Source organism: Poromitra crassiceps (genome assembly GCF_964638095.1).
Source record: "Poromitra crassiceps genome assembly, chromosome: 14".
Taxonomy (NCBI): domain Eukaryota; kingdom Metazoa; phylum Chordata; class Actinopteri; order Beryciformes; family Melamphaidae; genus Poromitra; species Poromitra crassiceps.
Genome location: NC_139633.1, coordinates 41245127 through 41272626, shown reverse-complemented (window position 1 = coordinate 41272626; position 27500 = coordinate 41245127). Strand labels below are relative to the sequence as shown.

Here is a 27500-nt window from a genome sequence, read left to right as displayed (position 1 = left end):
GTTGTAGTTGTTATGTGCAGTTATTGTTGTTGTGGGTGGTCTTCGTTAGGTCTGATACTTATTATTACAATTGTACATGCTTGCAGAAGATAAAAAATAATAATACTAAACTGAAATTGAAAACAAAAAAATAAACAATAAAATAAAATAAATAAATGATAAAAAGATGAAAAATGCAAAACTAATAACCTGGAGGAGGAGGACGGGGGCATCACCGGGGTGTGTTTGGGCGGGGTTCGAGGAGGCGGGGTTTTCTGGGGGCTGGATCCTGATTGGACGTCACGCCTGCCTCGCAGGATTAACGCCTGACTGAGAGTCCACGTGCTGAGGTACTGAGTTTGGATGGATGTAGACGGGGCGGCCGGTGAGGGCCTCTCGTTGGACCTTTCTGGAGAAGCTTCTGGTTCTGGTTGGGCCGCCGGGAAACAGCTGTCCAGATACTCGTGAATGGAAGCTGAGCACGGATCTTCCTCATCTGCATTCGATTGATCATCCTGGTTTGGTAAATTGCCACTAAAATGCTGAGCGCCGGTGCTGAGATCCTCCTGTTCTGCGTTTGATTGTTCATCTTTGCCTGGAGATCGCTCAGTAGATATGTGAGCTTTGGTGAAGAGATCTTCTTGGCGGGCGCGGTCCTGCAGGTCTTCCAGGCCTGGGAAACTCTGGGTGGACTGGTCAGCTTCTCTGAGAGCAAAACTCTCACCTGAAAGAAGAATCTATTTCATTAAATTGGCAAAAGTATGTCTCCCCCCCCCTCATGTCTCTTGAATCATCATTTAAAAGTATTTTAGTCTTTAGGCAAAGCAACACTTTTGAGTTGATGTTCTCTTTTTAATCGATACTATTTGGCCAGTAGAGTAATAGTATTGTAATAGTATTGTTGTCATGATTCCTGCTCCCGTAGACTTTTTTCCTGTCCCGTTAATCACGTGATGAAATGATTCCTGTGACCCACGGGATTCCCGAAAAAATGTCAGCCTCTAGTTCATATATGCCCCCCCCCCCCCCCCCCCCCCCCACATACACACACACACACACACACACACACACACACACAGAAAATGACTAACGAGGAGGAACTCTGAACAATGGAGACGAATCAGATGGACAGTGTGAATATCAGGGTGTTATCAGCCATCAACAGCCCATGTCAGCCCTGAAGCTCACCTGCTTTGGGCTTCAGCCTCCCTGCCTGCCAGCAGAGCTCCAGGCGGTTCCACGGGCCAGGGGGGCGCTGCTCATCTTCTAGCCCAGCTTCATACACCGAGGAGGCCAGGCTAGAGGCAGGAGGAGCACCCAGGAAGACGTGGATCTTGGGTCTGTCCGACATGCTTTCGGTCTCTGGATCCAGTTCCTTCAGGTCTGCAGAGGAGAGGACATAGACCAGGGTTGGGCCAATTATTTTTCATGGGGGGCCACATGAGAAACCCAGATTGTTGCTGGGGGCCGAACAAATATTGTCATGCCGTAACCCAGGAACTTTGATGATAGAGAGGACCAGAAAAAAATGTCCTCACTGCCAAAGGGCCAGATTTTGCTGAGGGTTGGGGGTCGAACGGCGCCGGCGTGAAAACATTTGGGGCATTTGAAGTCAGGTTTAGAGGAATAACTCATTTTAAATTAACAGTTGTGATGTCATTATTCAGTCTTAAACACCAATATTTGATCCTTTTCTCACTCCCTCCTATATCACCACCTGCTCTCCCTGCAGGGCTTGAAATTAACTTTTTTGACCACCTGCCAATGTGGCTGCTAGATTTTAAAGTTACCAGCCAATTAGAATTTCCACTAGCCGAAATGTTTTTCTTGAAATAAACCAGAATATGAGTGGGTTAATTTAAGCATAAGTATCAGTAAGTGGCCCGGGATTCTCAAAGCCTCTGTTGAGGGTCACACGAACAAAAATGCAGTCTTGAAGCAAAAAAAATCCAAAACCAACAAGTTAATTATTGACATTTTTACTTCAATGTAGAACTTCAATGTGTCATTTCTTACACATGAGATTACTTTCAGCCTTTTAGTCATAAAGATTATTGAAAGATATTTCATATTCCAGACTGAAATGTTATAACAGAAGTGGAGTATTTTTTTGCAATTCCACCGCGGGCCACACAGGAGGCGCTCGCTGGCCGCATGTGGCCCGCGGGCCGCCAGTTGCCCAGGTCTGACATAGACTGTATCAACATATTGACGTAGCTTCTGTGACATCACCCATTAGTTTGTAGACTCCTGTTTTGAGTTTGGCATTTTCACCGTCACCATCTTTTTTTTAGGCAGAAGTGACCATATTTGGATGAGAAGAGCTGCAGTGCAGCTTGCTATTGCTCCATGATCAGTGAGCTGCACGTGAGCTGGACGGGCGACTTGTCAATCACGTCCCAAAGCATCGGTTTATCGTCTATTATTTGACTCTAAATGGGACCAAAATTGACTAAATTAACATCATGCTGTATTGTTCTGCGGGCCTTACTAGTAGGGGTGGGAATCACCAGATGCCCACGATACAATACTAAAACGATACTTGAGTCACGATACGATAGTATTGCGATATTGCGATATCGCCGATATTGCGATATATCAAATATTGCGATATATTGAATATTGCGATATTTCGATATATTGCGATTTCTTACTTTTTTAACTGCAAATGATGTCCCCAAAGGAAAACTTTGTCAACATCTGGTTTATATAAGAACAATTTTCCAGTCTGTACATCTGACTTCAACCATTTTATTGCAGCAACATTGTCAAGTAGACAGACCAACAACTTTCATAAAGTCATGTCATAGTTGCATGCACCTGACAAACTGAACTGTTTGTTACAGTCTACTTACAGTCCACCTTAACTGGATGTGTGTGTGGACTACTGTACTTAGGTAGTTTTTGAACAATGCAACTTCACTTCACTTGCACAAAACATCTTGTGCAGCCCATTCAGTAACTGGGGAATTTGTAAATTACTGTTATGACAAAACTGTTACTGTTAAAACAAAATGAAAATATGCTACCGTTTGTTTTAGGGATGTCAACGGTTAACCGTTAATCGATTAACCGTCGCTAACGTCGTTGTTCGGTTATTGCTGTCGGTCTATCAGTTAATATTATTATTATTATTATTTTTTTTGGGTCTATTTACTCAATGAGCTCATGCCCAAACAAGGCGTGTCTATTTAGATGCTGAAATGTTAATGCTTTTTGTGTTAGAATTATTGGCTTTGCTGAAATTTATAAGTTTATTGAATAAACTTATAAATTTCAGCAAAGCCAACAAAAAATAAAGGCATAATTCTAACACAAAAAGCATTAACATTTCAGCATCTAAATAGACACGCCTTGTTTGGGCATGAGCTCATTGAGTAAATAGACAAAAAAATAAAAATAATAATAATATTAAAAAATTATGAATTAACCGATAGGTTAATCGATTATTAGCGTCGGTTAATCGAAAGTGAAATTAACCGAAAATTGACATCCCTAGTTTGTTTACTGCTGGCCTTGGAACTAAAGTTTATAGCAGCCCGGTGGCCTGGCATGGCCTGCAATTTTTTTTTTTTTTTTGCAATATCGATACTTGGCGTCCAAATATCGATACAATATCGTCAGGCAAAATATCGCGATACTATGGTGTATCGATTTTTCCCCCCACCCCTACTTACTAGGGAGTGGCCACTGGGAGGGAGAAACATAATTAAATGGTTAGGGTTAAACATTTTTAATTTTGGAAAAAGAAAAAACATAATTAATTTTGTCGTGGGTGGCCACAATGTTGTCATGGCCTGAAAGTGAAATGATCCATTATTACCCAAAGTTTGACACTACTGAAAAAGCTACTGAGATTTGAATGTAGTTGAACTGCCACCCAACTACTGCACATTGCAAATTAACTCTACAAAGTGACCAAGACTTAAACCACAGCCTAGGGCTGTTCCATTTGACCTAAAAATACAATCTCAGATTTTCACTCTCAAAATTCGATTTAGATTTTTGTTGTTACAAGTTACGTGTCACCGTCTGGGGATACAGTAACGTCTGTGTTCGTGAAAAGTGTGTGTGTGTGTGTGTGTGTGTGGCTCTCGTTATCTTGTGCAGCCCGCAGTGCAACACACTGCTCCTCCCACTCCGATGTGTGCGTTCTTTGGAGGTGTTGAAATAAGTTTGTCGCGCTGCGGGGTTGAGGGACGAGGAAGCAGCACGCGTGCAGAGAGAGAGCCGCTGTACCGTAATTACCCTAGTTAAAGTGAAAATCGATTTGATGATTTTCATTTTTTTTTTAACATCGTCCTAACTAATTCGAATTACGATTTACCGATTTATCGTGCAGCCCTACCACAGACATGAACTGTTTTTTAACGTGTAATAATCTAACCCTGTCTATGTTCATGTTTATATTTTTCTCTCACTAATTGCCTTGTGGCTTCTTCTTATGTTGTTGTTTTTTGTGTTTGGTGAGCCGAAGACAATTCTCCACCCTGGTGGACAATAACTATTCTATTCTATTCTATTCTATTCTATTCTAGCTAAACTAATAATTGAACTACATGTATTTAACTACTCCCCAACACTGCGCGCGCGCGCGCGCGTGTGTGTGTGTGTGTGTGTGTGTGTGCGTGTGCGTGTGTGTGTGTGCGCGTGTGCCTGTGCGTGTGTGTGTGTGTGTGTGTGTGTGTGTGCGTGTGCGTGTGTGTGTGTGCGCGTGTGCCTGTGCGTGTGTGTGTGTGTGTGTGTGTGTGTGTGTGTGTGTGTGCGCGTGTGCCTGTGCGTGTGTGTGTGTGTGTGCTGAGGCTCTCTGGCCCTCAGATCTCAGCAGGTTTTTAGTTACTGGGTTTGCTCTGCTCTCTGCACCTGCTTCAGTCAGTCTGACGCTGCCTTCGGGTGCTCCTCCGATGTCCCGTTCCCCCAGTTGGGAAGTCATTCTTCTGACTTCCATGTGTCCATGAGCTTTTAAATGGTCAGGTGGAAACAACATGGACGCTACAGAGATGTGTTGTATTCTTTTGTTCAGAGCGTTTAAACAACACGTTGAAGCTGATTCCAGTTCCCCCCCCCCCCCCCCAAGTATGCTCATCAAACTGTATGAAGGGTATATTAGTGATGTTGTCCCAGACTGGTTGCTACATCCCCTAAAACCAGTTAATGCTAATAAATCCCTTTTAATCTACGCCACTCTACGTGGACAGCAGCTAACGATAATATCATATTAAAATTACATGTGAGCAAAACGTTGCCATGCAATAAAAAGTGTTATTACCACCAACAAAACATTGACTTTCGTCCGGCATGTTTCTGCGTATATGACGTCAAGTCGGCAAGTCGTGTACCAACATTTTGACCGACTTTACGAGTTGTTCTTCTGACCTGAGGGGGGCGCCCACCTCACGTGAATTTTCCCAGCCGAGAAATCATTTTTCCAATTCCTCCGACATCGCATGAATGCAGCATGAGTCTGCTGCAGGCGTCTGGCTGAATCATGATTCATTCAATACTGTTAGCCTGCTCCAGACTGGAAAGTGATCTAATGGTTGTTTACAACTTTACAGTGTGTGTTGCAGTGATGCTACTGAACTTGTGCTTTTACATTTGTTTGATTGTAAACCTTAAGTAACCCCCCCCCCCTCGTTTTAGATGACATTTCAGTAACAAGTACAGGCCTAAAGCAGATGTATGAATGGAATGGTGACGGAGGTGATGTGCTCTAAATTTAGGAAAGGAGCCATTTGGAAACACACACACACACACACACACACACACACACACACACACACACACACACACACACACACACACACACACACACACAGCTGAGAGATACAGCACACTACACTAGGCAAAGAGCAAAGAAAGTCCCTGTTGTATAACCAACACTTCTAAAATCCCAGAGCCACTAAACTGGACAAGATAGATTTGATCAATATTCATTCTTTGGCCAAGTGATCATTAAGTTAATTATGGATTCCGAATAGTCAATTTATTTATCTTTACTCTCCATTATAATGTTAAAAACTAGCCTACTATTATCTACACAGTATTAGGCCAGTGTGTGCCACATAACTCACACCCGTGTTCTGCAGGCAGAGGGCACGGGCACGAGGCGCGCTCCCGTGGCGGCAGGAATCTGCGTCAAGCCCGCCAAAGAGCGAGATAACGAGACAGGAAGTACAGCGACTTTCATTTAATTTATGCCTATTTCTGACCCATATTAGCCTGGAACCTCCCCAAATGACTGGTTTGTTCACTGACGGTGAACTATAATGTCACTCCAACTTTATTCGGAAACGTTGAAAAATGTTCGTCAACAACGGGTGTTTTTATTTTGAAGGTTCTAACCGGAAGTGTTATTTTCCTATTATGTGTAGCATGACACTAGTTACACTAGTAAACTACCACAAAACGACGAAAAATACTGTACAAATGCCACAAATGCACATCAGGGCCATCGTGTTTGCTTTTTGATACATTTTTGGCCACTCACCGTTTCTTTTTTTTAATGCACCCGTGTTTTTATTTCTCCTTGTGCCCGTTTTTGTTGTTGTTGCTAACAGTGTGTAAGCTAACGTTATGCTAAAATACATCTTCAATAAGGAGTGTTGTCATTTGTTTCCATAGTTAAATCTCGCGCGCACGCGCGTGCACGCATGAGCAGCACACACACATATATATCTATGCACACACACACACACACACACACACACACACACACACACACACACACACACACACACACACACACACACACACACACAGAGCAGTTTCAACAGGAAGCCAGGGGAGGCGGTGCCTACCTCAGTCTGTGCAAGTTTGTTGTTCCCCCCCTGTGCCCATTTCCTCGTCTTCCCCGTCTTCCCTCACACTAAACCCGGCCTCACACACAGCCTCCTCTTCGCCTCGGTAAACCTCCAGCAACCTAACAGCATGTACCGGTACCTGGGCGAGATGCTGGCCCGGGGCGGCGCGCTGGCCTCGGGCTGTGTGGACGCGTCCCTCCCGGCTCTCACTCGAGTCTCTGTGCGGGGCTACAGCCAGGCCAGCGACGAGGACGACCCGAACTTCTTCCGCATGGTGGAGGGCTTCTTCGACCGCGGAGCTGCCATCGTGGAGGACCAGCTGGTGGAGGACTTGAAGAAGAGCCGGGAGACTCTCGAGCAGAAGCGCCACCGTGTGAGGGGCATCCTGCGGATCATCAAGCCCTGCAACCACGTCCTCTCCGTCAACTTCCCCATCAAGAGAGACAACGGCGAGTGGGAGGTGATAGAGGGCTACCGGGCTCAGCACAGCCAGCACAGGACGCCCTGCAAGGGAGGTGAGTGAGTGGCAACCACAATACTGCAAGGGATAGCATACAAATGCTATGGGAATATCATCAAATACTATGGGAATGTAATCAAAGACTATAGGAATATCATGCAAATACTATGGGAATATCATCAAATGCTATAGGAATATCATCAAATACTATAGGAATATCATCCAAAGACTATGGGAATATCATGCAAATACTATGGGAATATCATCAAATACTATGGGAATATCATCAAATACTATGGGAATATCATGCAAACACAGATTGTTCACACTAAGCTTTTGCAATGCACTTTTTTTAAGTGCCCCCAACATTTTGTAAATGCCCACTGTCTTTAGAGTGGAGCAAAAGTTGCGACCCAAAATATATTTTTAAATTTCCTACACATGGAACAAGGATATTATAGGAATTTTGGAATGAATGAAAGCTGGAAGTGGACAGTGACAGACAGGACACTCCAAGGGAGGAGACTCAGGAATATGAATAGTACAGTATAGGAAGACTACAAGAATATGATATCAATACTATAGGAATAGTATAAAGTAGGAATCAAAGTAGACAGTTACTGGGTTCAACACAGGACATTATTTGAAAAAAAAAGAGGTGCTGGATGGGAACATTATTTTAATCTATTATCCTCTAGGAATGTTGGAGTAAAGGTGGGAATTAGCTACAGGCCACTCTGCTCTGACAAGAGCCAGGTGTAGGAATAGTACAGGGATACAGTACTATAGTCATATAGGGATATTATAGGAATGTTGGAATGGGACAGCAGCACAAGAGGTAGACAAGACAAAATAATTAATATTCGTTGAATACTATAGGAACACAATAGGAATGATAGACTGATGGAACTCAGCACAGCCTGCATACACACACACACACACACACACACGCACGCACGCACGCACGCACGCACACACACACACACACACACACACACACACACACACACACACACGACACACACACACACACACACATGCCTAGTCTCTGGCTGGCTGACTAACTTTAGCTTCCAGGCTTGGATCACATGTGATGCATTTCTGACTGCAAACTAAAAGCCTCATTCACAACTGCAGCTTCATTCACTTCATCTTATGCTGTTTGTTGATTGATTGATTGATTTATTGATTGATTGATGCATTGATTGATTGATTGATTGATTGATTTATTTACTCTAATTTCTGGGCTGTTATTAATAGATATTTGATCTTGTGTAAAATATTGCGATATCAAATATCTCCCCAATATTATTGAATATCGAAGCCTATCATCGTCACCTCTAGTATCACACTGGAGCTGAGTTAAGTAAATTAACATGACTTCTGAAATAAGTAGCAGGCAGTGTGTAATCTATTACATTTGGAACAAACATGATCAACACATTAGAATACTGTAAATACAAAGTCTGAGCGCAGCCTGGAAGGCCGTGACCCCTGGCTGACCTCTGACCTCAGCTGTGTGGTCTGAACTGGTTTATGTGTGAACCACCTTGACACGTGTGTTTACCCAAAACACTGATCTGTCTTCTCTGTGTCTGTTACGCTTCCTTATAATGTACATAATACTTAAACATTTACCCCAAAAATGAGAATTCTGTCATCTCCTCCCCCTCATGCCAAATGAATCAGGTGAAATGGTTTTATCAAAGCGCTTTACAATATGCCTATATCTTCACCCATTCATTCATACAAGCAAGCTACCACACAGGGTGCTGACATATTGCCACCAGGGGAGCAATCTGGGGTTCAGTATCTTGCCCAAGGACATGCAGACTGGAGGAGGTGGGGATCGAACCACCAACCTCTTTTATCCAAAGCGATGAGTGAATAGTGGATGACGACCCGCTCTACCTTCTGAGCTACAGCACATATAACACACAGGCAGCATGTTGCCATACCTTCTGAGCTACAGCACATATAACACACAGGCAGCATGTTGCCAGCACGACTTCTCCAAAACAACTGAAGTCAATGGGGAGCAGTTCTTCACAGTTCCAAAACAATCATCACACTGTTACCGCTAACTACAAGGCTGCAGCTCTCAGCGGACACGACACACGGACAGTATCAGTCCCGAGAGGACAAGTATAGTTCCATCTATACTAGTATACTAGTTTTTCCTCTTTGTTATTTTTTGTTCTCGCTTAAAGTCGAGCTGAACCCCAAAATGACTTTTCTTTTCTTTTAGTTCAAACACCTGGGTATGCAGTGCACCTATTTAATAATGTATGCAAAAAAAAAAAAATCACAAAAATATAATTTCTTTAGTTTTTCACACTTTTTCACATCAAAAGTTCATTTTTCAAGATTTCATTGATAACAGTAATGTACAGTTTGCTGACGTCACCTAGTACTATCAAATTTCTACCCCATTTCAACCAATCATATCACGACATGCAGCTGTCAATCAAATCTTCATTTCAGGATAATTTTCTCTTCCAAATAAAGTAGAAAATGGCGCCTAGTGCCTGTCATCTGGCAGAATTCCTCCTATCCCATAAACTAACTACTAACTTGGCCAATTGTTAGAAACATGAACAAAAAGTGTAATCTCTAAGAACGCAAAGAAATGTAACTAGCTTGTTAAAACGCGCATTCCAGGAATATCGTATTTACAGAAATAGCGTAAAAGGCGCACGCTTGAGAGTGTGGTAGTCAGGGGTCTGCCCTCGGAGATTCCAGGCGGGCGGGCAGCACCCATGCATCGGATTGTCCGCTCGCTCCGCACGATTTATCTAAATGTCTCTGGAGAAATTGAATGCAGAACTTACTTCCGGGGCAAATGATGTCACGAAAAGTCACGTGACTGTTGAGCTCTATTCATGGTGAATGTCTGTTCAATATCCAACCTCAAACCAACTTCACCTCTCTTTAAATTCACTGTCTGTTTCAGTCATAGCCTTGACAAGAGAGAGGAACAGAGCGGAGGAGAGAGAGGGGGAGAAAGAGGGAGAAATAGAGAGAGAGAGAGAAAGAAAGAGAGAGAAAACATGGAGAGATAGAGAGAGAGAGAGAAAGAAAGAGAGAGAAAACATGGAGAGATAGAGAGAGAGAAGAGATAGATAGAGAGATACCGGTAGATAGATTAGTCCTGCAGTAATGTAAGACACATTTAATGTATGTATTATTATGATGTATGTATTTTGGGGGGTTGGGTTGGTAGATCATGTTGAGTTGTAGTTGGGTTTGTATTAGGGATGTAACGATAATCGGTTTTAATGATAACCGTGATAAAATCCCTTACGATAACCGTACCGTTTCAAATTTTCATTATCATTAAAACCGTGGTACTGTGATTACAGTGCTTTGAAAAACATGGTAAATACTGTCCATCATCAACCAAAGTTGGCACAGTCTCCCAGATGCAGACGTGCAGCCTTGGAGAAGTGATGTCAGTGAGTGTATCAATCCTTTTTGGCTCTGAGTTTTCAATATAAAACCTTGTAAAATGATTTCAGTGAGTCTCTCAGTACTTTTTGAACATTTTATTTTTTACAAATACCGTGATAATACGATAACCGTCATCATTTTGGTCACGATAATCGTGATGTGAAATATTCATACCGTTACATCTCTAGGTGGTAGATCATGTTGAGTTGTAGTTGGGTTAGTAGATCATGTTGAGTTGTAGTTGGGTTGGTAGATCATGTTGAGTTGTAGTTGGGTTGGTAGATCATGTTGAGTTGTAGTTGGGTTGGTAGATCATGTTGAGTTGTAGTTGGGTTGGTAGATCATGTTGAGTTGTAGTTGGGTTGGTAGATCATGTTGAGTTGTAGTTGGGTTGGTAGATCATGTTGAGTTGGTCATTTGAAAAGCACCCCTGGTCTTTTTGGAACTGTGAAGAACCCACTGACTTGAGTTGCTTTGGAGTTGTGCTGGCAGCCTCCCTGTGTGTTATATGGACTCACTTCACCTGTGTTACTTTACACTGGCACGAGGGGGAGGAGATGATGATGACACAATTTTAGTTTTTGGATGAACTATTCCTTTAAAAATCCACATGTTGCTTGCTGGCCTGCTCCTAGTTTGGTCAAATCACAGAGAAAAGTCACTTTTTGATGTTTCTGCATCAGAACTTAGGCCAGGCTTTGCTCTTCAGCGCTCTGCTCATCAGGCAGAGAAAACAAGTCAGAGCTTCAGTGTCCAGGAGGCCTAATTTCAGGCAAGGTTATGTCCACCAGTTACTTGGTCAAGTAACACAAGTTACACATTGAGTTACATTGTTTTTTTTTAATCAAAGCACATATTTAAATAAAGATACAATCATTTCCTAATCAAACTGTGTTTTCTTATGCAAATAACCAATATAGATGACAACAACAAAGGAAAAGGATAACATTTAGAATTTTGGACGGTTTACACTCATTTCAAGATGGTTAAAATTATTTTTCAGGATGGTTCCGGGGCGGCGATGTCATTCTGCTACTGCAGTTATTTTGGTGAAAGTAATGCAGAAGTGTAATCAGTATAATAAGTAACGAGTTACTCTACACACAGTAATATTGTAAAGTAACTAGTAATACAGTATGTAGTATATTACATCTTGAAAGTAACTTGCCCAACACTCCACATATTAAATACCGCGCCATTTATACCACCAATGAATTAAGAATACAATACCAGTAGTATAATAACCAAACATACTTTGTGTGTCTTATACCTGAGAGAGGAAAACCAAACCAAACTTAAACAAGTGTAATGGGAATAAAACATAAATGAAAGTCATGGTTAACAGAATGTTTTCTCAGCGTGGGGTTTCCTCCCCGGACAGGAATGCTGCGAGGCCGGTCGGCTCGGACACGGAGGATCCCTCTCTCTCTCTGCTCGCTCTTGTCGGCTCTGTTTTGTTGTCATGGAAACGCAATATTATGGGCTGTATGGCGAAATGTTTCCAAGCGGCACGCTCGTGTTCTGTGGCTCGAACCAGAGAGACTTGCAGTTACAGTACAAAGACCACACACACACACACACACACACACACACACACACACACACACACACACACACACACACACACACACACACACACACACACACACTGTGTGTGTGCAGTATGTGTGCAGTGTGTATGAGTGTGTGTATGAGTGTGTGTATGCAGTGCTAATACTGCATATTAAAGAGGACGACATACTGCACTCAGAGGAGCATTGAGCCACAGTGTGGGTCTGCTGGGTGGACCTCAGTCAGAGGAGCACTGAGCCACAGTGTGGGTCTGCTGGGTGGACCTCACTCAGAGGAGCATTGAGCCACAGTGTGGGTCTGCTGGGTGGACCTCAGTCAGAGGAGCACTGAGCCACAGTGTGGGTCTGCTGGGTGGACCTCACTCAGAGTAGCATTGAGCCACAGTGTGGGTCTGCTGGGTGGACCTCAGTCAGAGGAGCATTGAGCCACAGTGTGGGTCTGCTGGGTGGACCTCAGTCAGAGGAGCACTGAGCCACAGTGTGGGTCTGCTGGGTGGACCTCACTCAGAGGAGCATTGAGCCACAGTGTGGGTCTGCTGGGTGGACCTCACTCAGAGTAGCATTGAGCCACAGTGTGGGTCTGCTGGGTGGACCTCACTCAGAGGATCATTGAGCCACAGTGTGGGTCTGCTGGGTGGACCTCAGTCAGAGGAGCACTGAGCCACAGTGTGGGTCTGCTGGGTGGACCTCACTCAGAGGAGCATTGAGCCACAGTGTGGGTCTGCTGGGTGGACCTCACTCAGAGTAGCATTGAGCCACAGTGTGGGTCTGCTGGGTGGACCTCACTCAGAGGAGCATTGAGCCACAGTGTGGGTCTGCTGGGTGGACCTCAGTCAGAGGAGCATTGAGCCACAGTGTGGGTCTGCTGGGTGGACCTCACTCAGAGGAGCATTGAGCCACAGTGTGGGTCTGCTGGGTGGACCTCACTCAGAGGAGCATTGAGACACAGTGTGGGTCTGCTGGGTGGACCTCACTCAGAGGAGCATTGAGACACAGTGTGGGTCTGCTGGGTGGACCTCACTCAGAGGAGCATTGAGACACAGTGTGGGTCTGCTGGGTGGACCTCACTCAGAGGAGCATTGAGCCACAGTGTGGGTCTGCTGGGTGGACCTCACTCAGAGGAGCATTGAGACACAGTGTGGGTCTGCTGGGTGGACCTCACTCAGAGGAGCATTGAGACACAGTGTGGGTCTGCTGGGTGGACCTCACTCAGAGGAGCAGTGAGAGAGAGAGTCTCTGGATTAACTCTGCTCACATTTCTGATGACTGATAACTGTGTAATCCTGCAGTTTGTCCCCCCCCCCCCCCCCCCCCCCCCCCCCCCCCCCACACACACACACACACACACACACACACACACACACACACATATACACATATACACATATACACATACACTGTCGAGGAAACATCAGAACCAGTCCTCCTGACCTTAGCTTAGCTTAGTGCTAGGCATGCATTGGCTTCATTGGCTAGTAGCTTCATTGACAGCTGAGGAGCTTGTCTTTATTGATACAGCTTCACCGGTAACAGTAACAGTGGTGTTGTCATGTGTTTATGAACACACCGTGGCTTCCCTATTTCTGATGTGGAAAAAGCTTCCGGTCCAATGAGCACTGAGGGGGACCAACGATTAGCCAATCGGTGCCAATAAACAGACTAACACTGTCTGCTGGACATAATAACAACAATGGTGGCCGCTAATACTAGGGCTGGGTATTGGCAAGGATCTCACGATACGATACGTATCACGATACTTGGGTCACGATACGATTGTATCACGATATATTGCGATGCGATTAGGGGTGTGCCACCTTAGGCACCTCACGATTCGATTCGATTACGATTAAGGGTGCTACGATTCGATTATTAAAGGATTACGATTAATCACGATTACGATTTCGATGCATCTTTTCCCCATACAGGATTTCTTTGTCAGTATCCATTAATTAAATGGCGGTAATGGAGGTACATTAACAAATGTACCTCCATTATCTTTTATTTAGATCAATCAGACCAAACACAATACATCCAAAACATTTTACATTTCCTACAACAAAAAGCTGCTCTTTACAGGTGAGATTATTTGAAATAAAGTGCCTTTAGAAACTTCTTTTATTTTAACCAAAATTCTCTGCTGTTTTCACAGATTTAGGATTAATATAAAAAACAAATAGCTTATTCTGCTGTTTTCACAGATTTCTGTACTGGCAGGATTAATACAAAAATAGCTTATTCTGTATTCAGTAATAGAAAATAAAACTTTTAACCAAAATCCTCTGCTTTTTTCACAGATTTCGGTACTAGCATGTTTGTTTAATACAAAACAAATAGCTTATTCATAAATAATAAATAAAGACTTCCAAACAAAATCCTTTACAAATGACCAGTGAGCAGCATAGCATCATCCCACAACAAGCAAACGTTTTCCTATCCACAACCAAAAGCAGCTTTAAAACTAAATAAGTGGCGGATGAATAAAATAACAGAATTAACAGATTCACCCCTTCACCTCCCCTCTCCTTCACTGCCTCCTTCCTTCAGCCCTCCACCCCTCTTTCACTGCCTACTTCCTTTAGCCCTTCACCACTTTACTTCCTCTCTCCTTCACTGCCTACTTCCTTTAGCCCTTCACCACTTCACTTCCTCTCTCCTTCACTGCCTACTTCCTTTAGCCCTTCACCACTTCACTTCCTCTCTCCTTCACTGCCTACTTCCTTTAGCCCTTCACCACTTCACTTCCTCTCTCCTTCACTGCCTACTTCCTTTAGCCCTTCACCACTTCACTTCCTCTCTCCTTCACTGCCTACTTCCTTTAGCCCTTCACCACTTCACTTCCTCTCTCCTTCACTGCCTACTTCCTTTAGCCCTTCACCACTTCACTTCCTCTCTCCTTCACTGCCTACTTCCTTTAGCCCTTCACCACTTCACTTCCTCTCTCCTTCACTGCCTACTTCCTTTAGCCCGTTACGTGTCTTATCGCGATGCATCGAAGAAACGATTTTTCGGCACACCCCTACCCTGCATGCTTTCTTCAGTGATTCCAGTTTCCAGTACTTCGGTTTTGGTCTCGTTTTACAGTTAAGGAACTGCTTTCCGGGCGAAATACCGTATTTTTTGCAAATAAAGCAAAAAATAAAAAATAAATAAAAATGCAATTTTTTGCAAATCGATAATCGAACATTGTGAATCGATTATATCGATTATATCGTATAATAGATTAAATCGATTATACGATTAATCGGCACAACCCTAGATGCGATACATATTGCGATATATTGCGATATTCTACAGAATTTACTCAAAATTAAATAATAGAGCTAAAGATACAACACACTGTGTACCACCCAGGTAGTGTAATAATATGTACATCACTTTATACTGATAAGTTAGTGGACAAATTTAGTCAAAACTACTGAGTGTTGAGTGTTACTGAACGCATCGATATGGGAAATATCGATACAGTATCGATTAGGGGTGGGAATCACCAGATGCAGAGGCCTGGCATGGCATGGCCTGCAAAAAAATATATATATATATATATTTTAATATCGCGATACTTGGCGTCCAAGTATCGATACAGTATCGGGAAATAAAATATTGACATATATTGCCATATCGATTATATTGCCCAGCCCTAGCTAATAGACACGCTGTTTTAAATCGATTAAATGTACCAATTTCTTTGAATTGCTTTGAAGGCATTTATTCAAAGGGAGATGATTATGATGTATTTGTTTGCGTTCTCTGCACCTGATGAGATGCAGGCCCATGTGTTGCAGGGAGGGACGTCCGCAAAGCCAGACTAGAGTGGAGGCAATGTCACAGTCAGAGTGTATATACTGACAATTCACTCTGATATCAGGCTAGAGTTGACTGGACTGTGAACTGTAATGCCTCATGTATGCTAGGCTAGCAAGCTAACATGACACATTTGAAGGAGAAAGTTTTGCACTGTGCCTTTAACCCAGAGAGTCCCAGCCAGGCAGCAGTGTGTGTGTGGACCACACCCAGCCCAGTCTGACTCACTATATGGCTGCTCTCTCTCTCTCTCTCTCTCTCTCTCTCTCTCTCTCTCTCTCTCTCTCTCTCTCTCTCTCTCTCATTCTTCTCTTCTGACTCATAAGCATATAATAATAATCGTTTTATTTTTAACCCACTGTTCAGTATGTACACATCTGCTGCAGAATCACAATCAGCTTTATTGTCAAGGATGGAGACATCGAAGGAATTTGACGGTTTACGTTGCAATGTACTCGCACAGGAAAAAGAAAAGTTCCGCATACAAGCTAAACAAACAAGGACAGTGAGTTGACAGAGGTACTTTGAAACAAACTAACTGCTATTTAGAATATATACAATAATAAGTGCGACTGAAAGTGTCCGTTATAAATACCTACATAAGAAAACAGAAATGTATCTCAGTTGTTGCACGTTTAACAAAACGATACAAACTAATGAAGAATTAAAATCTTTCCTCTTGTTTTCTTTCATCTTTGCCCCCCCTCTCTCTCTCTCTGTCTGTCTCTATCTCTCTTTGTCTATCTCTCTCTTTCTCTCTCTCTCTCTTGGTCTCTCTCTTTGTCTCTCTCTCTTTCTCTCCCTCTCTCTTTGCCTCTCTCTCTTTCTCTCTCTCTTTGTCTCTCTCTCTATCTTTCTCTCTCTGTCTTGGTCTCTCTCTTGCTCTCTTTGTCTCTCTCTCTCTCTCTCTATCTCTCTCTTTGTCTCTCTCTCTCTCTTTGTCTCTCTCTCTCTCTCTCTCTCTGTCTTTCTCTCGACCAGCTGCAACCGTTTTCTGCCGTTTAGCTTGAAGTGGATGTAAAGTGATCCTCTGTGCCAGGCTGCTGTGTGTTTTGGGCTCCAGACAAATGACACTGAAAACTTTCCACATTCTCTCCATCACAGGCCTCCTTAAAACCGCAGACCTCTGGTGGTCCGCGGAGGTATTGCAAAGTGGGCTGCCATTAACATTACACTGTAAACATAATTTTTACAGTAAAGAAATGTAAAAACCCTAGCTGATGGACGGACAGCTCCTTGAAGACTGTAACACTGAAAATATTATTACTATATATATTACTATTTGGCTTCCGTATTTGTTATGGGGATGGGCCGCGAAAAGTTTTGAGATTTTCAAGTGGGCCCTGATGTGGAAACGGTTGGGAACCGCTGCTGAACCATATTATTATTATTATTATTCTGTGTTTTCTTGTGGAGTTTGCATGTGCGCTGGCCAGCCGCTTACGTTATTTTACCAGCCAACTACACTCACTGGCCACTTTATTAGCTAAATGGCCTGCATTTATATAAATGGTAAATGGCCTGCATTTATATAGCGCTTTTATCCAAAGCGCTTTACAATCAGTAGGTAGTCTACATTCACCCATTCATACACCAATGGCGGCAGGCTGCCACGCAGGGTGCCTACACACCATCGGGAGCAAGGAGGGTTAAGTGTCTTGCCCAAGGACACAACGACAGCAGCTGGGAGGGAGCGGGGATCGAACCGCCAACCCTTGCGTCATTGGCCGACCCGCTCTACCTCCTGAGCTAAAGCCGCCCCACGCTACACCTATACAAAACCAAACCCCTTCATTTGACCCCGCAAACGTCCTTGAGTTCTCATGACATCAATATGAGTTCTCATGACATCAATATGAGTTCTCATGACATCAATATGAGTTCTCGTGACATCAATATGAGTCCTCATGACATCAATATGATCTCATGACATCAATATGAGTCCTCATGACATCAATATGAGTTCTCATGACATCAATATGAGTCCTCATGACATCAATATGAGTTCTCATGACATCAATATGAGTCCTCATGACATCAATATGAGTTCTCATGACATCAATATGAGTCCTCATGACATCAATATGAGTTCTCATGACATCAATATGAGTCCTCATGACATCAATATGAGTCCTCGTGACATCAATATGATCTCATGACATCAATATGAGTCCTCATGACATCAATATGAGTTCTCATGACATCAATATGAGTCCTCATGACATCAATATGAGTTCTCATGACATCAATATGAGTCCTCATGACATCAATATGAGTCCTCATGACATCAATATGAGTTCTCATGACATCAATATGAGTTCTCATGACATCAATATATGAGTTCTCATGACATCAATATGAATGATCCTTGAGTTCTCATGACATCAATATATGAGTTCTCATGACATCAATATGAATGATCCTTGAGTTCTCATGACATCAATATATGAGTTCTCATGACATCAATATGAATGATCCTTGAGTTCTCATGACATCAATATGAGTTCTCATGACATCAATATGAGTCCTCATGACATCAATATGAATGATCCGTTCAAAAGGACATGATTATTTGTTCATGGCTTTTGTGCCGGTTTACAGGTTATTAACACATTGAGTGCCACAGCGCTTCAGTAAAATTGTCTGCAGCCTGTGCCAGATTCACTTCCATTCAGTTGAAAACAGCTATAGAATTTTTTCTATTAGGGCTATATTGACAGGGCTGGACTTTAATGAAACATTGAACACTCCTGCTTCTTCCAAAGAAGAAATTTTGTTTCTAGACAGTTCCATTATGAAAAGACAGCCTCTGAAAAAAGTGCACTTTCAAGGGTTTTCTGCCGTTTTTTTTTTACTTTCCAAGATATAGTCACTTTTATGAATACCTTTTGCACTCTAATTTCGAGCACATTCACTGACTCTGGCTGGTGTTTTCTGATGTGGTGGCGTGGTGTGGTTTCTGTGCAGCCTGGGTGCCCCCCCCCCCCCCTCTCCACCTCTGAGCTGCGGGCTCCTCCCCACACGCACAGAGTTTGTTTTCTCACAGACTCCGTTTTTGCCCCGGACGGATCCCAGCGCGCAACAAGGAAATGCCAAACGCGACTGAACGAAAAGGTTTGGCCGTTCGGCTTCGGATGCTGGCTTTCTGGCAGGGAATCGTGTGGAGATAGATAGAAGCAGAAGAGCTCAGTTGTGAGCGCGGATGCAGCCGAGCCCACTGTCCGCTGCAGACAGAGCAATCTATACGGCTCTGGCTGAAGCATGTATCGGTTTCCCCTTTGATCACGTCTTTCCCTGCTGTCTCCTGCACAAAGTAAAGGATCTGAGGTGGGTGGCGCAGCTCCCGTGTCGATGTTTAAGGTGGCGCCGTGTGATCCCTTGAAGGGATTCATGCTCACTGGCTAGGTACGACCTTAAACAGCAGAATTATGGAATAATATGAATTATGATTTTAGGACGTCAACAGACGTCCTTGGCACTCCTCGTTACATTTTTTTAGGACGTCCAGAGACGTCCTTGGCACTCAATGTGTTAAAGGGTTAATGGGAAGTTTCTGTCTCTCTGAATGTTACATTAGATTAGAGCTGAAAGATTAAAAATGATAAGGATGTGATCTCCTCCCTTGGTTCATTTTAAGGGGATTTTGCATGAATTAAAGGGTGAATGATTGTAAATGTGAGATTATTGTGAGGGATTTCTGGGTAGTATGAGGCTGACCAAGTCCACAGCAGCTGTTAAATTCTAAAATGTACCAGGCACTTCACTCACTGGCCATTTTATTAGGTGAGCTTCTCTTGCCCTTCTGCACTCCACTGACTGTTCTGTCTGTTAGCTTGACTCACTAGTAGGGCTGTTCGATTTTGCCTAAAAACTAAATTTGACGATTTTTTCTCTCAAAACTCGATTTTTCGATTTCGATTTTTTTTTTAACTATTGTACTTCTCTAAACATTTGTTGCCTTGCAGAGCTCTTTTTTTCATAAGTGACAAATTACGCTTTTACTCTGAAGGCAGAACAACCCAACTTCCTGTTTTAGCCTAACTTGCTATGCCTAACTTCCTGGCTGTTACAGCACGCATACATGACAGAGAGCCGCCCGTATCGATTTTACGATTTTCATTTTTTTTACATCGTCCTAACTAATTAATTCGATTACGATTCAAAATCGATTTATCGAGCGGCCCTACTCACTAGCAACCCTTTTCATATCAACCAGCCCACATTTTTTATCCACATTCAGGCCACAGACCTGCTCTCTTGGACCCAAATCTGAGAATATTGACTTTGTCCAGAACTCCATGACGGTCTGTATTTTAGGTAGAGAGATAAGATCAAAGATCAAAACAGTGATTCTTCTACATTCTGCTACATGACCCCTTGCAGCCCTCTGAAGGAGCCCTGGTGGTCCACGGACCTCACGTTGAGGACCACACTGTCCTAGATCACATCATCTCACCTGATCTAATGTCCAACAAAAGCTGCTTTAGACAGAAAGGTTCCCACCAAATCCAATGAGTTAAGACTTGTTCTCCTCCTCTGTGTGTGTGTGTGTGTGTGTGTGTGTGTGTGTGTGTGTGTGTGTGTGTGTGTGTGTGTGTGTGTGTGTGAGTGTGAGTGTGAGTGTGTGTGTGTGTGTGTGTGTGTGTGTGTGTGTGTGTGTGTGTGTGTGTGTGTCTCAGGTATCCGTTACAGTTTAGATGTCTGTGAGGACGAGGTGAAAGCTCTGGCCTCGCTGATGACCTACAAATGTGCCGTTGTTGGTGAGTAGTCCACACACACACACACACACACACACACACACACACACACACACACACACACACACACACACACACACACTCACACTCACACTCACACACACACACACACACACACACACACACACACACACACACACACACACACACACACACACTCAAACACTCACACACACACACACACACACACACTCACTCACTCACTCACTCACTCACTCACTCACTCACTCACTCACTCACTCACTCACTCAAACACACACACACACACACACACACACTCACACTCAAACACACACACACACACACTCACACACACACATACACACACACACACACACTCAGACACGATATTCCGTATATCAAACCCATAAGTTATCGGCTGATAATGGGAAATTGGTGGCCCAGCTGTTAGAGAAGCGAGCTTGTGGCAGGAAGGTCGTCGGTTCAATCCCCCGGGACCGACCGGATAAATCTGGGTGGGGAAAGTGAAAAGGCAGCGCTTGCCCCTCCCTCATTACCACCACTGAGGTGCCCTTGAGCAAGGCCCTTAACCCCAACTGCTCCAGTGGAGCTGATCAGTGGCCAACAGATCAGACTGTGGTTGTACTGGTCAACTTCCAGGTGTGAATGTGTGTGTGAATGTGAACAGGGCGCTCCTGAAAAAGAGAGCATTGCTCTCAGTGAGACTCCCCCTGTATAAATAACGGAGAGAGAGAGAGAGAGAGAGAGAGAGAGAGAAATGTATATCGGTATCCTCTATAATAAGATCTATATAAAACTCTTTAGGAAAACTCTTTTGGATTAAGCATACAATGTCATAGGAGCCAGTCTACTATACCTTTTGTCATTGTGTTTGATCTGCAGACTAATAAGCAGCCAACTTCTATAAAAGCCTTTATTTTTGTATTGACTGATGCACTTTACTAATATTTAATGCATTGACACATCTGATTTGACAGATTATGTCAAAGCATTTCATTTGGATTCTGCTGCAAAATGCTTTATAAAAGCCAAAGGATCTTTGTAAAGTTTTTGTTCTTGATTTACTTGAAAAAGTAAAAGAAGATGAACATTTGATGAGTCACATTAGTTTCACATTGTGAACACAAAACAAAGAACTAATGTTTACTTTGATGAGTATCGTCTGAAAAAATCCATAAGGTGCATCCCTAATTAACATACCGTGAATGTGTTTCAGACGTGCCTTTCGGAGGAGCCAAAGCCGGATTGAAGATCAACCCAAAGCAATACTCAGTAAGTCAGAGACTAAAGCAATACTCAGTAAGTCAGAGACTAACCGTGCGAGGCAGCTGGATTCACATGAGATCATGAAGTCACCATCTATTGGTTTGAATCCAATCGGCCAATCAGCGTCCTACGAGGCAGCTATGGGCGGGCTTTCAGTGTGATGCCAGCGAGAGTGAGCCTGTGATTAGACGTGATAGACAGATGGCAGGGTTCCCGCGGCTCCTTAAAATGTCTTAAAATCAGGGAAATTAAGCTCTTAAATTCTCTTTAAATTTACTGCAAATTTGCTGTAGGTATTAAATTTGCAGATGGTGTTTTTAAGGCTGATGGATCTGTTTGATCGCTGCACTTGGAAAATAGTTTCCAACAATCCAACCTGCCATTTTCAGCGTGTAGCAACGAGCCTAGCGCGTAGGTTTCTGCTGTTAGCTTGCCTCTACCTGCATGTGTATGCTCAATCTAGTGGAGACTTGGGCACATTATAGAGACACACCTGTGGAGACTTACTTTAAACTCACAACTCCAACCACAGTAACAGAATAGGAGAGGGAGTGCTTCCCTCAGCTTACACTTGACACTAAACCTTGCGTCACCAAGTAGAATACTTGACACAAACACGTTCATCCATCCATGCATGGCGCTGACGTTATGTCTCATCCTAGTTTATTCGATTCCTTGTTTTATTCCAGACAGACAGAGAACAGAAATGTATATTTTGTGCACGCTACAGTATCAATAAAAACAGCGTTGCTACAGACGAGCCTGACCCATGTGTTTAAAAAGGAGCGACGCTACACCGTGGACACGCTACTGAGAGACGATGTCATTCAACTAGTGCCGCGCCCCTTTGCCATGTCACTGTGCCCAACAACAGCTGTGGTAACTCGAATAACTTCGAGTTGCACAGGCACCAACACACACGCACGCATACACACGCACACGCACGCACACACACACATACACGCACGCACACACAGACACACACACCACAATGCAAATTTCCGAAATAGGATGGAAGCCACCCCCCCCCTCACACACACACACACACACACACACACACACACACACACACACACACACACACACACACCATCCCCATTTAGCCAATAGGCATGAACACAAACGCACACCTTAACACAGCCACAGACTGTCAGAATATGTGGGCGGAGCCACCGCGATGTCCCCTATAGGTTTTTGGACTCCCGTTTCGAAGCCTCGAGGTTGACATTTTCACCGTCGCCATCTTGGCTATTTGGAGCCAGGAAGTGACGTGAAATTGGGCAAAAAAAGGCGCAGCGCGGCCTGCTATTGGTCCATGTTTGGCGAGGCTGTGCGATCATTGGACGGGCGAACCTGTCAATCATGCCCCAAAGCATAGTCTGCTTTATCGTCTATCTGACTCTAAATGGGAGCATCATTGACTAAATGAACATCATGTATCTGTATTGAAGAACACTTCAAACTAGTGATGATTGAGACCATCAACTCATTAGGAAAGTGAGGTCATAAATCCAGTGAGAAGGAGCGCCATTTTACCATTCACTTCCATGTAACCGGACTTCTGTTTGCAGCTAGTGGAGTCGCCCCCTGCAGGCCATTTGAAAGAATGCAGGTTTATGTTACTTCCACAATCCACATTGGCCTCCCAAACAGAGCTCCCCAGCTAGCCCCCACAGGTCACAGCTAACAGAACAGAGACACAGAAAGAGAGAAAGTGTTTGGCAGAGGACAGGTGTAACGTGGGAGGAGCCTCAAGCCTCTCCTTATCCCTCCGTGTGTTTGCTGATTGGCTGACGGCTCGTGTTACAGCCTCACCTACACCTGTTATTTAACCCAATCAGAGCCATGCTCCTCTGGGTTATCCTCAGCTGCTGCTGCTGCTGCCGGCCCTGCCTGCCTCACAGCCACCACAGCTCAGAGTTAGGAATTTGCCATTTCAAGAAAAAGTACAATTCCATATTCACTGGGAACTATAGAGAGCCAAAGTGAGGCGGCAAGAGACAATGTTTTTTTTATCCCGTTCGAATTGTGCTATGAAGTCCACATGTAAACGTATTAGGGGTGTCACGATACACTCAGTTCACGATACGATACGATACACGATATTGGGTTCACGATAACGATACGATATTTTAACAATATTTTTTTGCGATCGATTTGTAAGTTGAGGGGGCATCCTCCACGCTAATTTGAGTAATTTCACCATTTTCATCCTGCGTGTCTGTAACGTCCCTCGTCTGTTCAAACAAAGCAATGAAAAGGAGAGCGAGCGCAATCAGATGCAGATCAGTGCCACCATGTTCAGCTTCTTTTTCTCGCGATATGAGATTTCATCTCAACGATACATATTGTCACGTTTTGATATCGCGATATATTGTGGGACGATATATTGTGACATCCCTAAAATGTATCAATTTAAAAGATAACTTTGCACGACAAGAAAGTCACAGTTTCATACAAAACATTTAGTTTTGTATGAAACTGCTCGATCAACTACATCTCTCGTCTTGCATAATCTACAACACAGCAACACCGTCATGGTCTGATGGGAGAGACATCATTATGCGACTGGTTGTGTGTAGTGTTTCTGATTCATAACTTCAAGCAGGACTAAACCCCCCAGATTTCTGGCAGAACGGTATTCTACTTGATTTGAAAACTCTGCAGGCAAGATGGCCACCTATACTCCCTTCTTTAGCTGGCAGAATTCCTCCCCCATAAACTAACATATCTTGGCCAAGTATGTAACATACAAAATAAAACAAACGGTAATGTCTTCATTTGATGTAGAATGCAGAGGACATGTAACTGTTTAGTTAAACTTGCATTCCAGGAATATTACTCTAAAGATAACGTGAATGGCTCAAGACTGTTTCGTCCTGAAACCCACTCGCTTTGCGCCAGAACACAATCGATTTGGGGGTGGAACACGCCAGGATTGGCCAACGCCAACGCCAGTGCCCAGAACGGTCAAATCAAATCATCGACAGAGACGCTGTGGCCCGCCTCCCAGTATTCTGAGTGTATCCGAGATAGATATCATAGAAAACGTTATGAATATAGCCACGTTATAAACAACAAACTAACGCTGGTGATCCATATGGAAACAGTGTTACTCGAAATGGTTAAAAGTTCTATCAATTTGGTCATTCAGTGGCGTTTTACTGCCATGTAACATAACTAACTAGCGGCTAATATTAGCCACAGTAGGCATTACCCATGGATGCATTGCTCTTGGCGCGTGAACTACAGTAATCACATGGGGGGGGGGGGGGGGGGAACAATTTTTCACATGAGTGGGGCACGCGCTAACCCCACCGTGACGTCACGATGTACCAAATATCCCATTCATTTGAGGGCACAAAAAAAGCAGGTTTGAACCCATAGAGGGAACTTATGCTGCTGAAAATGATACAAATGGTACAATGGTAACAGTTTGGTCTCACATGTGGAAATTTTGACCAGAATTCTTCACACACCACCCCCAAAGTCATATATATTGGTTAAAAGCTGAAAAAAAGTGTTTTGGAGTTTAGTCCTGCTTTAAGGTCCTTACACATCGGGAGCTTTTTTAATTAATTCACATGTCAATAATATTTTCCAAACTTATATCAGTCGATGCAACCGTGCATACCGACAGCGAAGTTTTGCTGAGCGTTATTGCGGCGTTCACTTTTTTCGAACCACGGTCGATTTTTCAGAAATTCGCTTCCGACGTGTACACATCTGTGGCTGTGATTGACAGGTGGGTCAAAATTCGCATCGCAATTTCGTGCCGTATATTCACATTGCTCTTGCTCATTGCCCCTTAGCCCCAAACCGGGGATAAGCGGCTAATCAAGCCATAGCCATAGCCATTTCAAAATGTAATATACTACATATTACTAGTTACTTTCATTTGAAAGTAATAAGTTACTTTACAATATTACTGCCTGTGTAGGGTAACTCGTTACTTATTACACTACTTTTTAGGGGTGGGGGGGGGAAATCGATTCACTTAAGGATCGCGATTTTTAATGTCACGATTTTTTGAATCGATCTTTTATTCCAGAATCGATAATCGCGTAATTTTCTTCTGTTTATGTATGAAATGTTACCACTTTCATCCAGCACATTATAGAGTGCTTCCCTCTGCTCCATGGCTCATACAGCCAATCATGTACCTTGTTAGTACAAGTGACACGGAAACAGCCAATCATTTAACAGACAAACTCAGAGTGCCAAACTCACCCGCCCCCACTCACACACAGCTAATCATATCCCTTGACAATGGTGGCATTGCTAATGACGCAATGGTTTGATCCAGAGCCAAGAGTCCCTACATCTCCTGGATTAAGCAGCACTGTTGAGTTGCAGCAAAATAGACAGTTTGTGTTGTACTCTGAAAGGGTTTTCCCCCCTTGAATCAAATTGTACATTATCAGCTTTATTTTAGCATGCAAAAGTAGCGCGAGACCCATTCCTGGCTAATGAGTCTCGCATTTTCGTCCTCCGCTGACGCCACTCGTTTGATCTCAATTTGGGTTAACGTAACGTGTTAACATCTGTTCTATTAATAAGCGCCCAGGAAATTAACGTTAATGTTAAGACACCGATTTCACAAATACGGACGTCTGCAACGTTCATTTACGGAATGGCATCCGCAGCTCAATTCACTTCTGTGAGCAGAGACAAAGTTGAACTGTTGGAAAGGTTTTACTTGTATTTTGGGACAGGAATAACTCATTGTGTCATCTATTGAGCACACAGCTTATATGACTTTATGTCTTCTGCTTGGGTGGAGTCTTGATGGGTATATAACTGATATGGAGAAATGTAGCCTACCGCATTTTCAGCGAGGCAAGGCTTTTTCTCGCCCAACCAACGGCGCGCGGTCCCCAGCGCGGTCGCCCTCCAGCCCTACATAAGCCTATGACATATTTGTAGTTAAGCAAGTCAAAGCAAAACCCAGGCTTTTCCACACCTCTGATCCACCTAACGTTAACCCTACAACCCTGAAATACATTTCCAAATTACCAAACGTTTTTTTCGAAGGCTGGCAACGCTAGGCTGTCAACAAAACGTCACGTCTGTTAATTACTGCTTGCAGTTGCACTCAGAGCATGTATGTGTGTGTGTGACAAATTAGACCTACCTGTGTGCCTTGAAAATAAGGTGGTTCAAAATAAAGTGGCTAAATGCAACCTTTTTCTTCTCATCTTTTTTACTAATAAAAACGGGTAATTAAAATTATCAATAATTATGGATATAGACTGATATGAAAGATGTTTTATCAATATACTTTTTAACTATATCGCCCAGCCCTACTCATGATATAATATACAGTCTCTAGAAGTGTATGATTCAACTTTTCCCCTGTGCTACAGTAAAAAAAGCAAACAAACTGAAAAAAGAAAAAATCGCAATAAATCGTAATATCGAATCGCAATAA

The 27500-nt window shown here is 43.4% G+C and overlaps 2 protein-coding genes across 3 annotated transcripts in view; one reads left to right on the top strand and one right to left on the bottom strand.

The window, feature by feature from the left end:
• shld2 (shieldin complex subunit 2) overlaps window positions 1-7033 on the bottom strand; it is a 36727-nt gene extending 29694 nt beyond the window's left edge. The window contains exons 1-3 of one of the 2 annotated variants that reach the window (XM_083651111.1): window positions 6922-7033; window positions 1168-1362; window positions 190-703 (exon numbers count right to left, since the gene is read on the bottom strand). In XM_083651111.1, coding sequence (XP_083507237.1) covers window positions 190-703; window positions 1168-1330 — 677 coding nt within the window. In that variant the 5' untranslated portion in view covers window positions 1331-1362; window positions 6922-7033. Of the gene's footprint in view, window positions 1-189; window positions 704-1167; window positions 1363-6779; window positions 6855-6921 lie in introns of those variants that run through there. The other variant, XM_083651112.1, reaches the window with a different exon arrangement.
• glud1a (glutamate dehydrogenase 1a) overlaps window positions 6752-27500 on the top strand; it is a 61844-nt gene continuing 41095 nt past the window's right edge. The window contains exons 1-3 of the mRNA XM_083651113.1: window positions 6752-7297; window positions 20744-20824; window positions 22020-22075. Of these exons, the coding sequence (XP_083507239.1) occupies window positions 6910-7297; window positions 20744-20824; window positions 22020-22075 (525 nt within the window). The 5' untranslated portion in view covers window positions 6752-6909. The remainder of the gene's footprint in view (window positions 7298-20743; window positions 20825-22019; window positions 22076-27500) is intronic.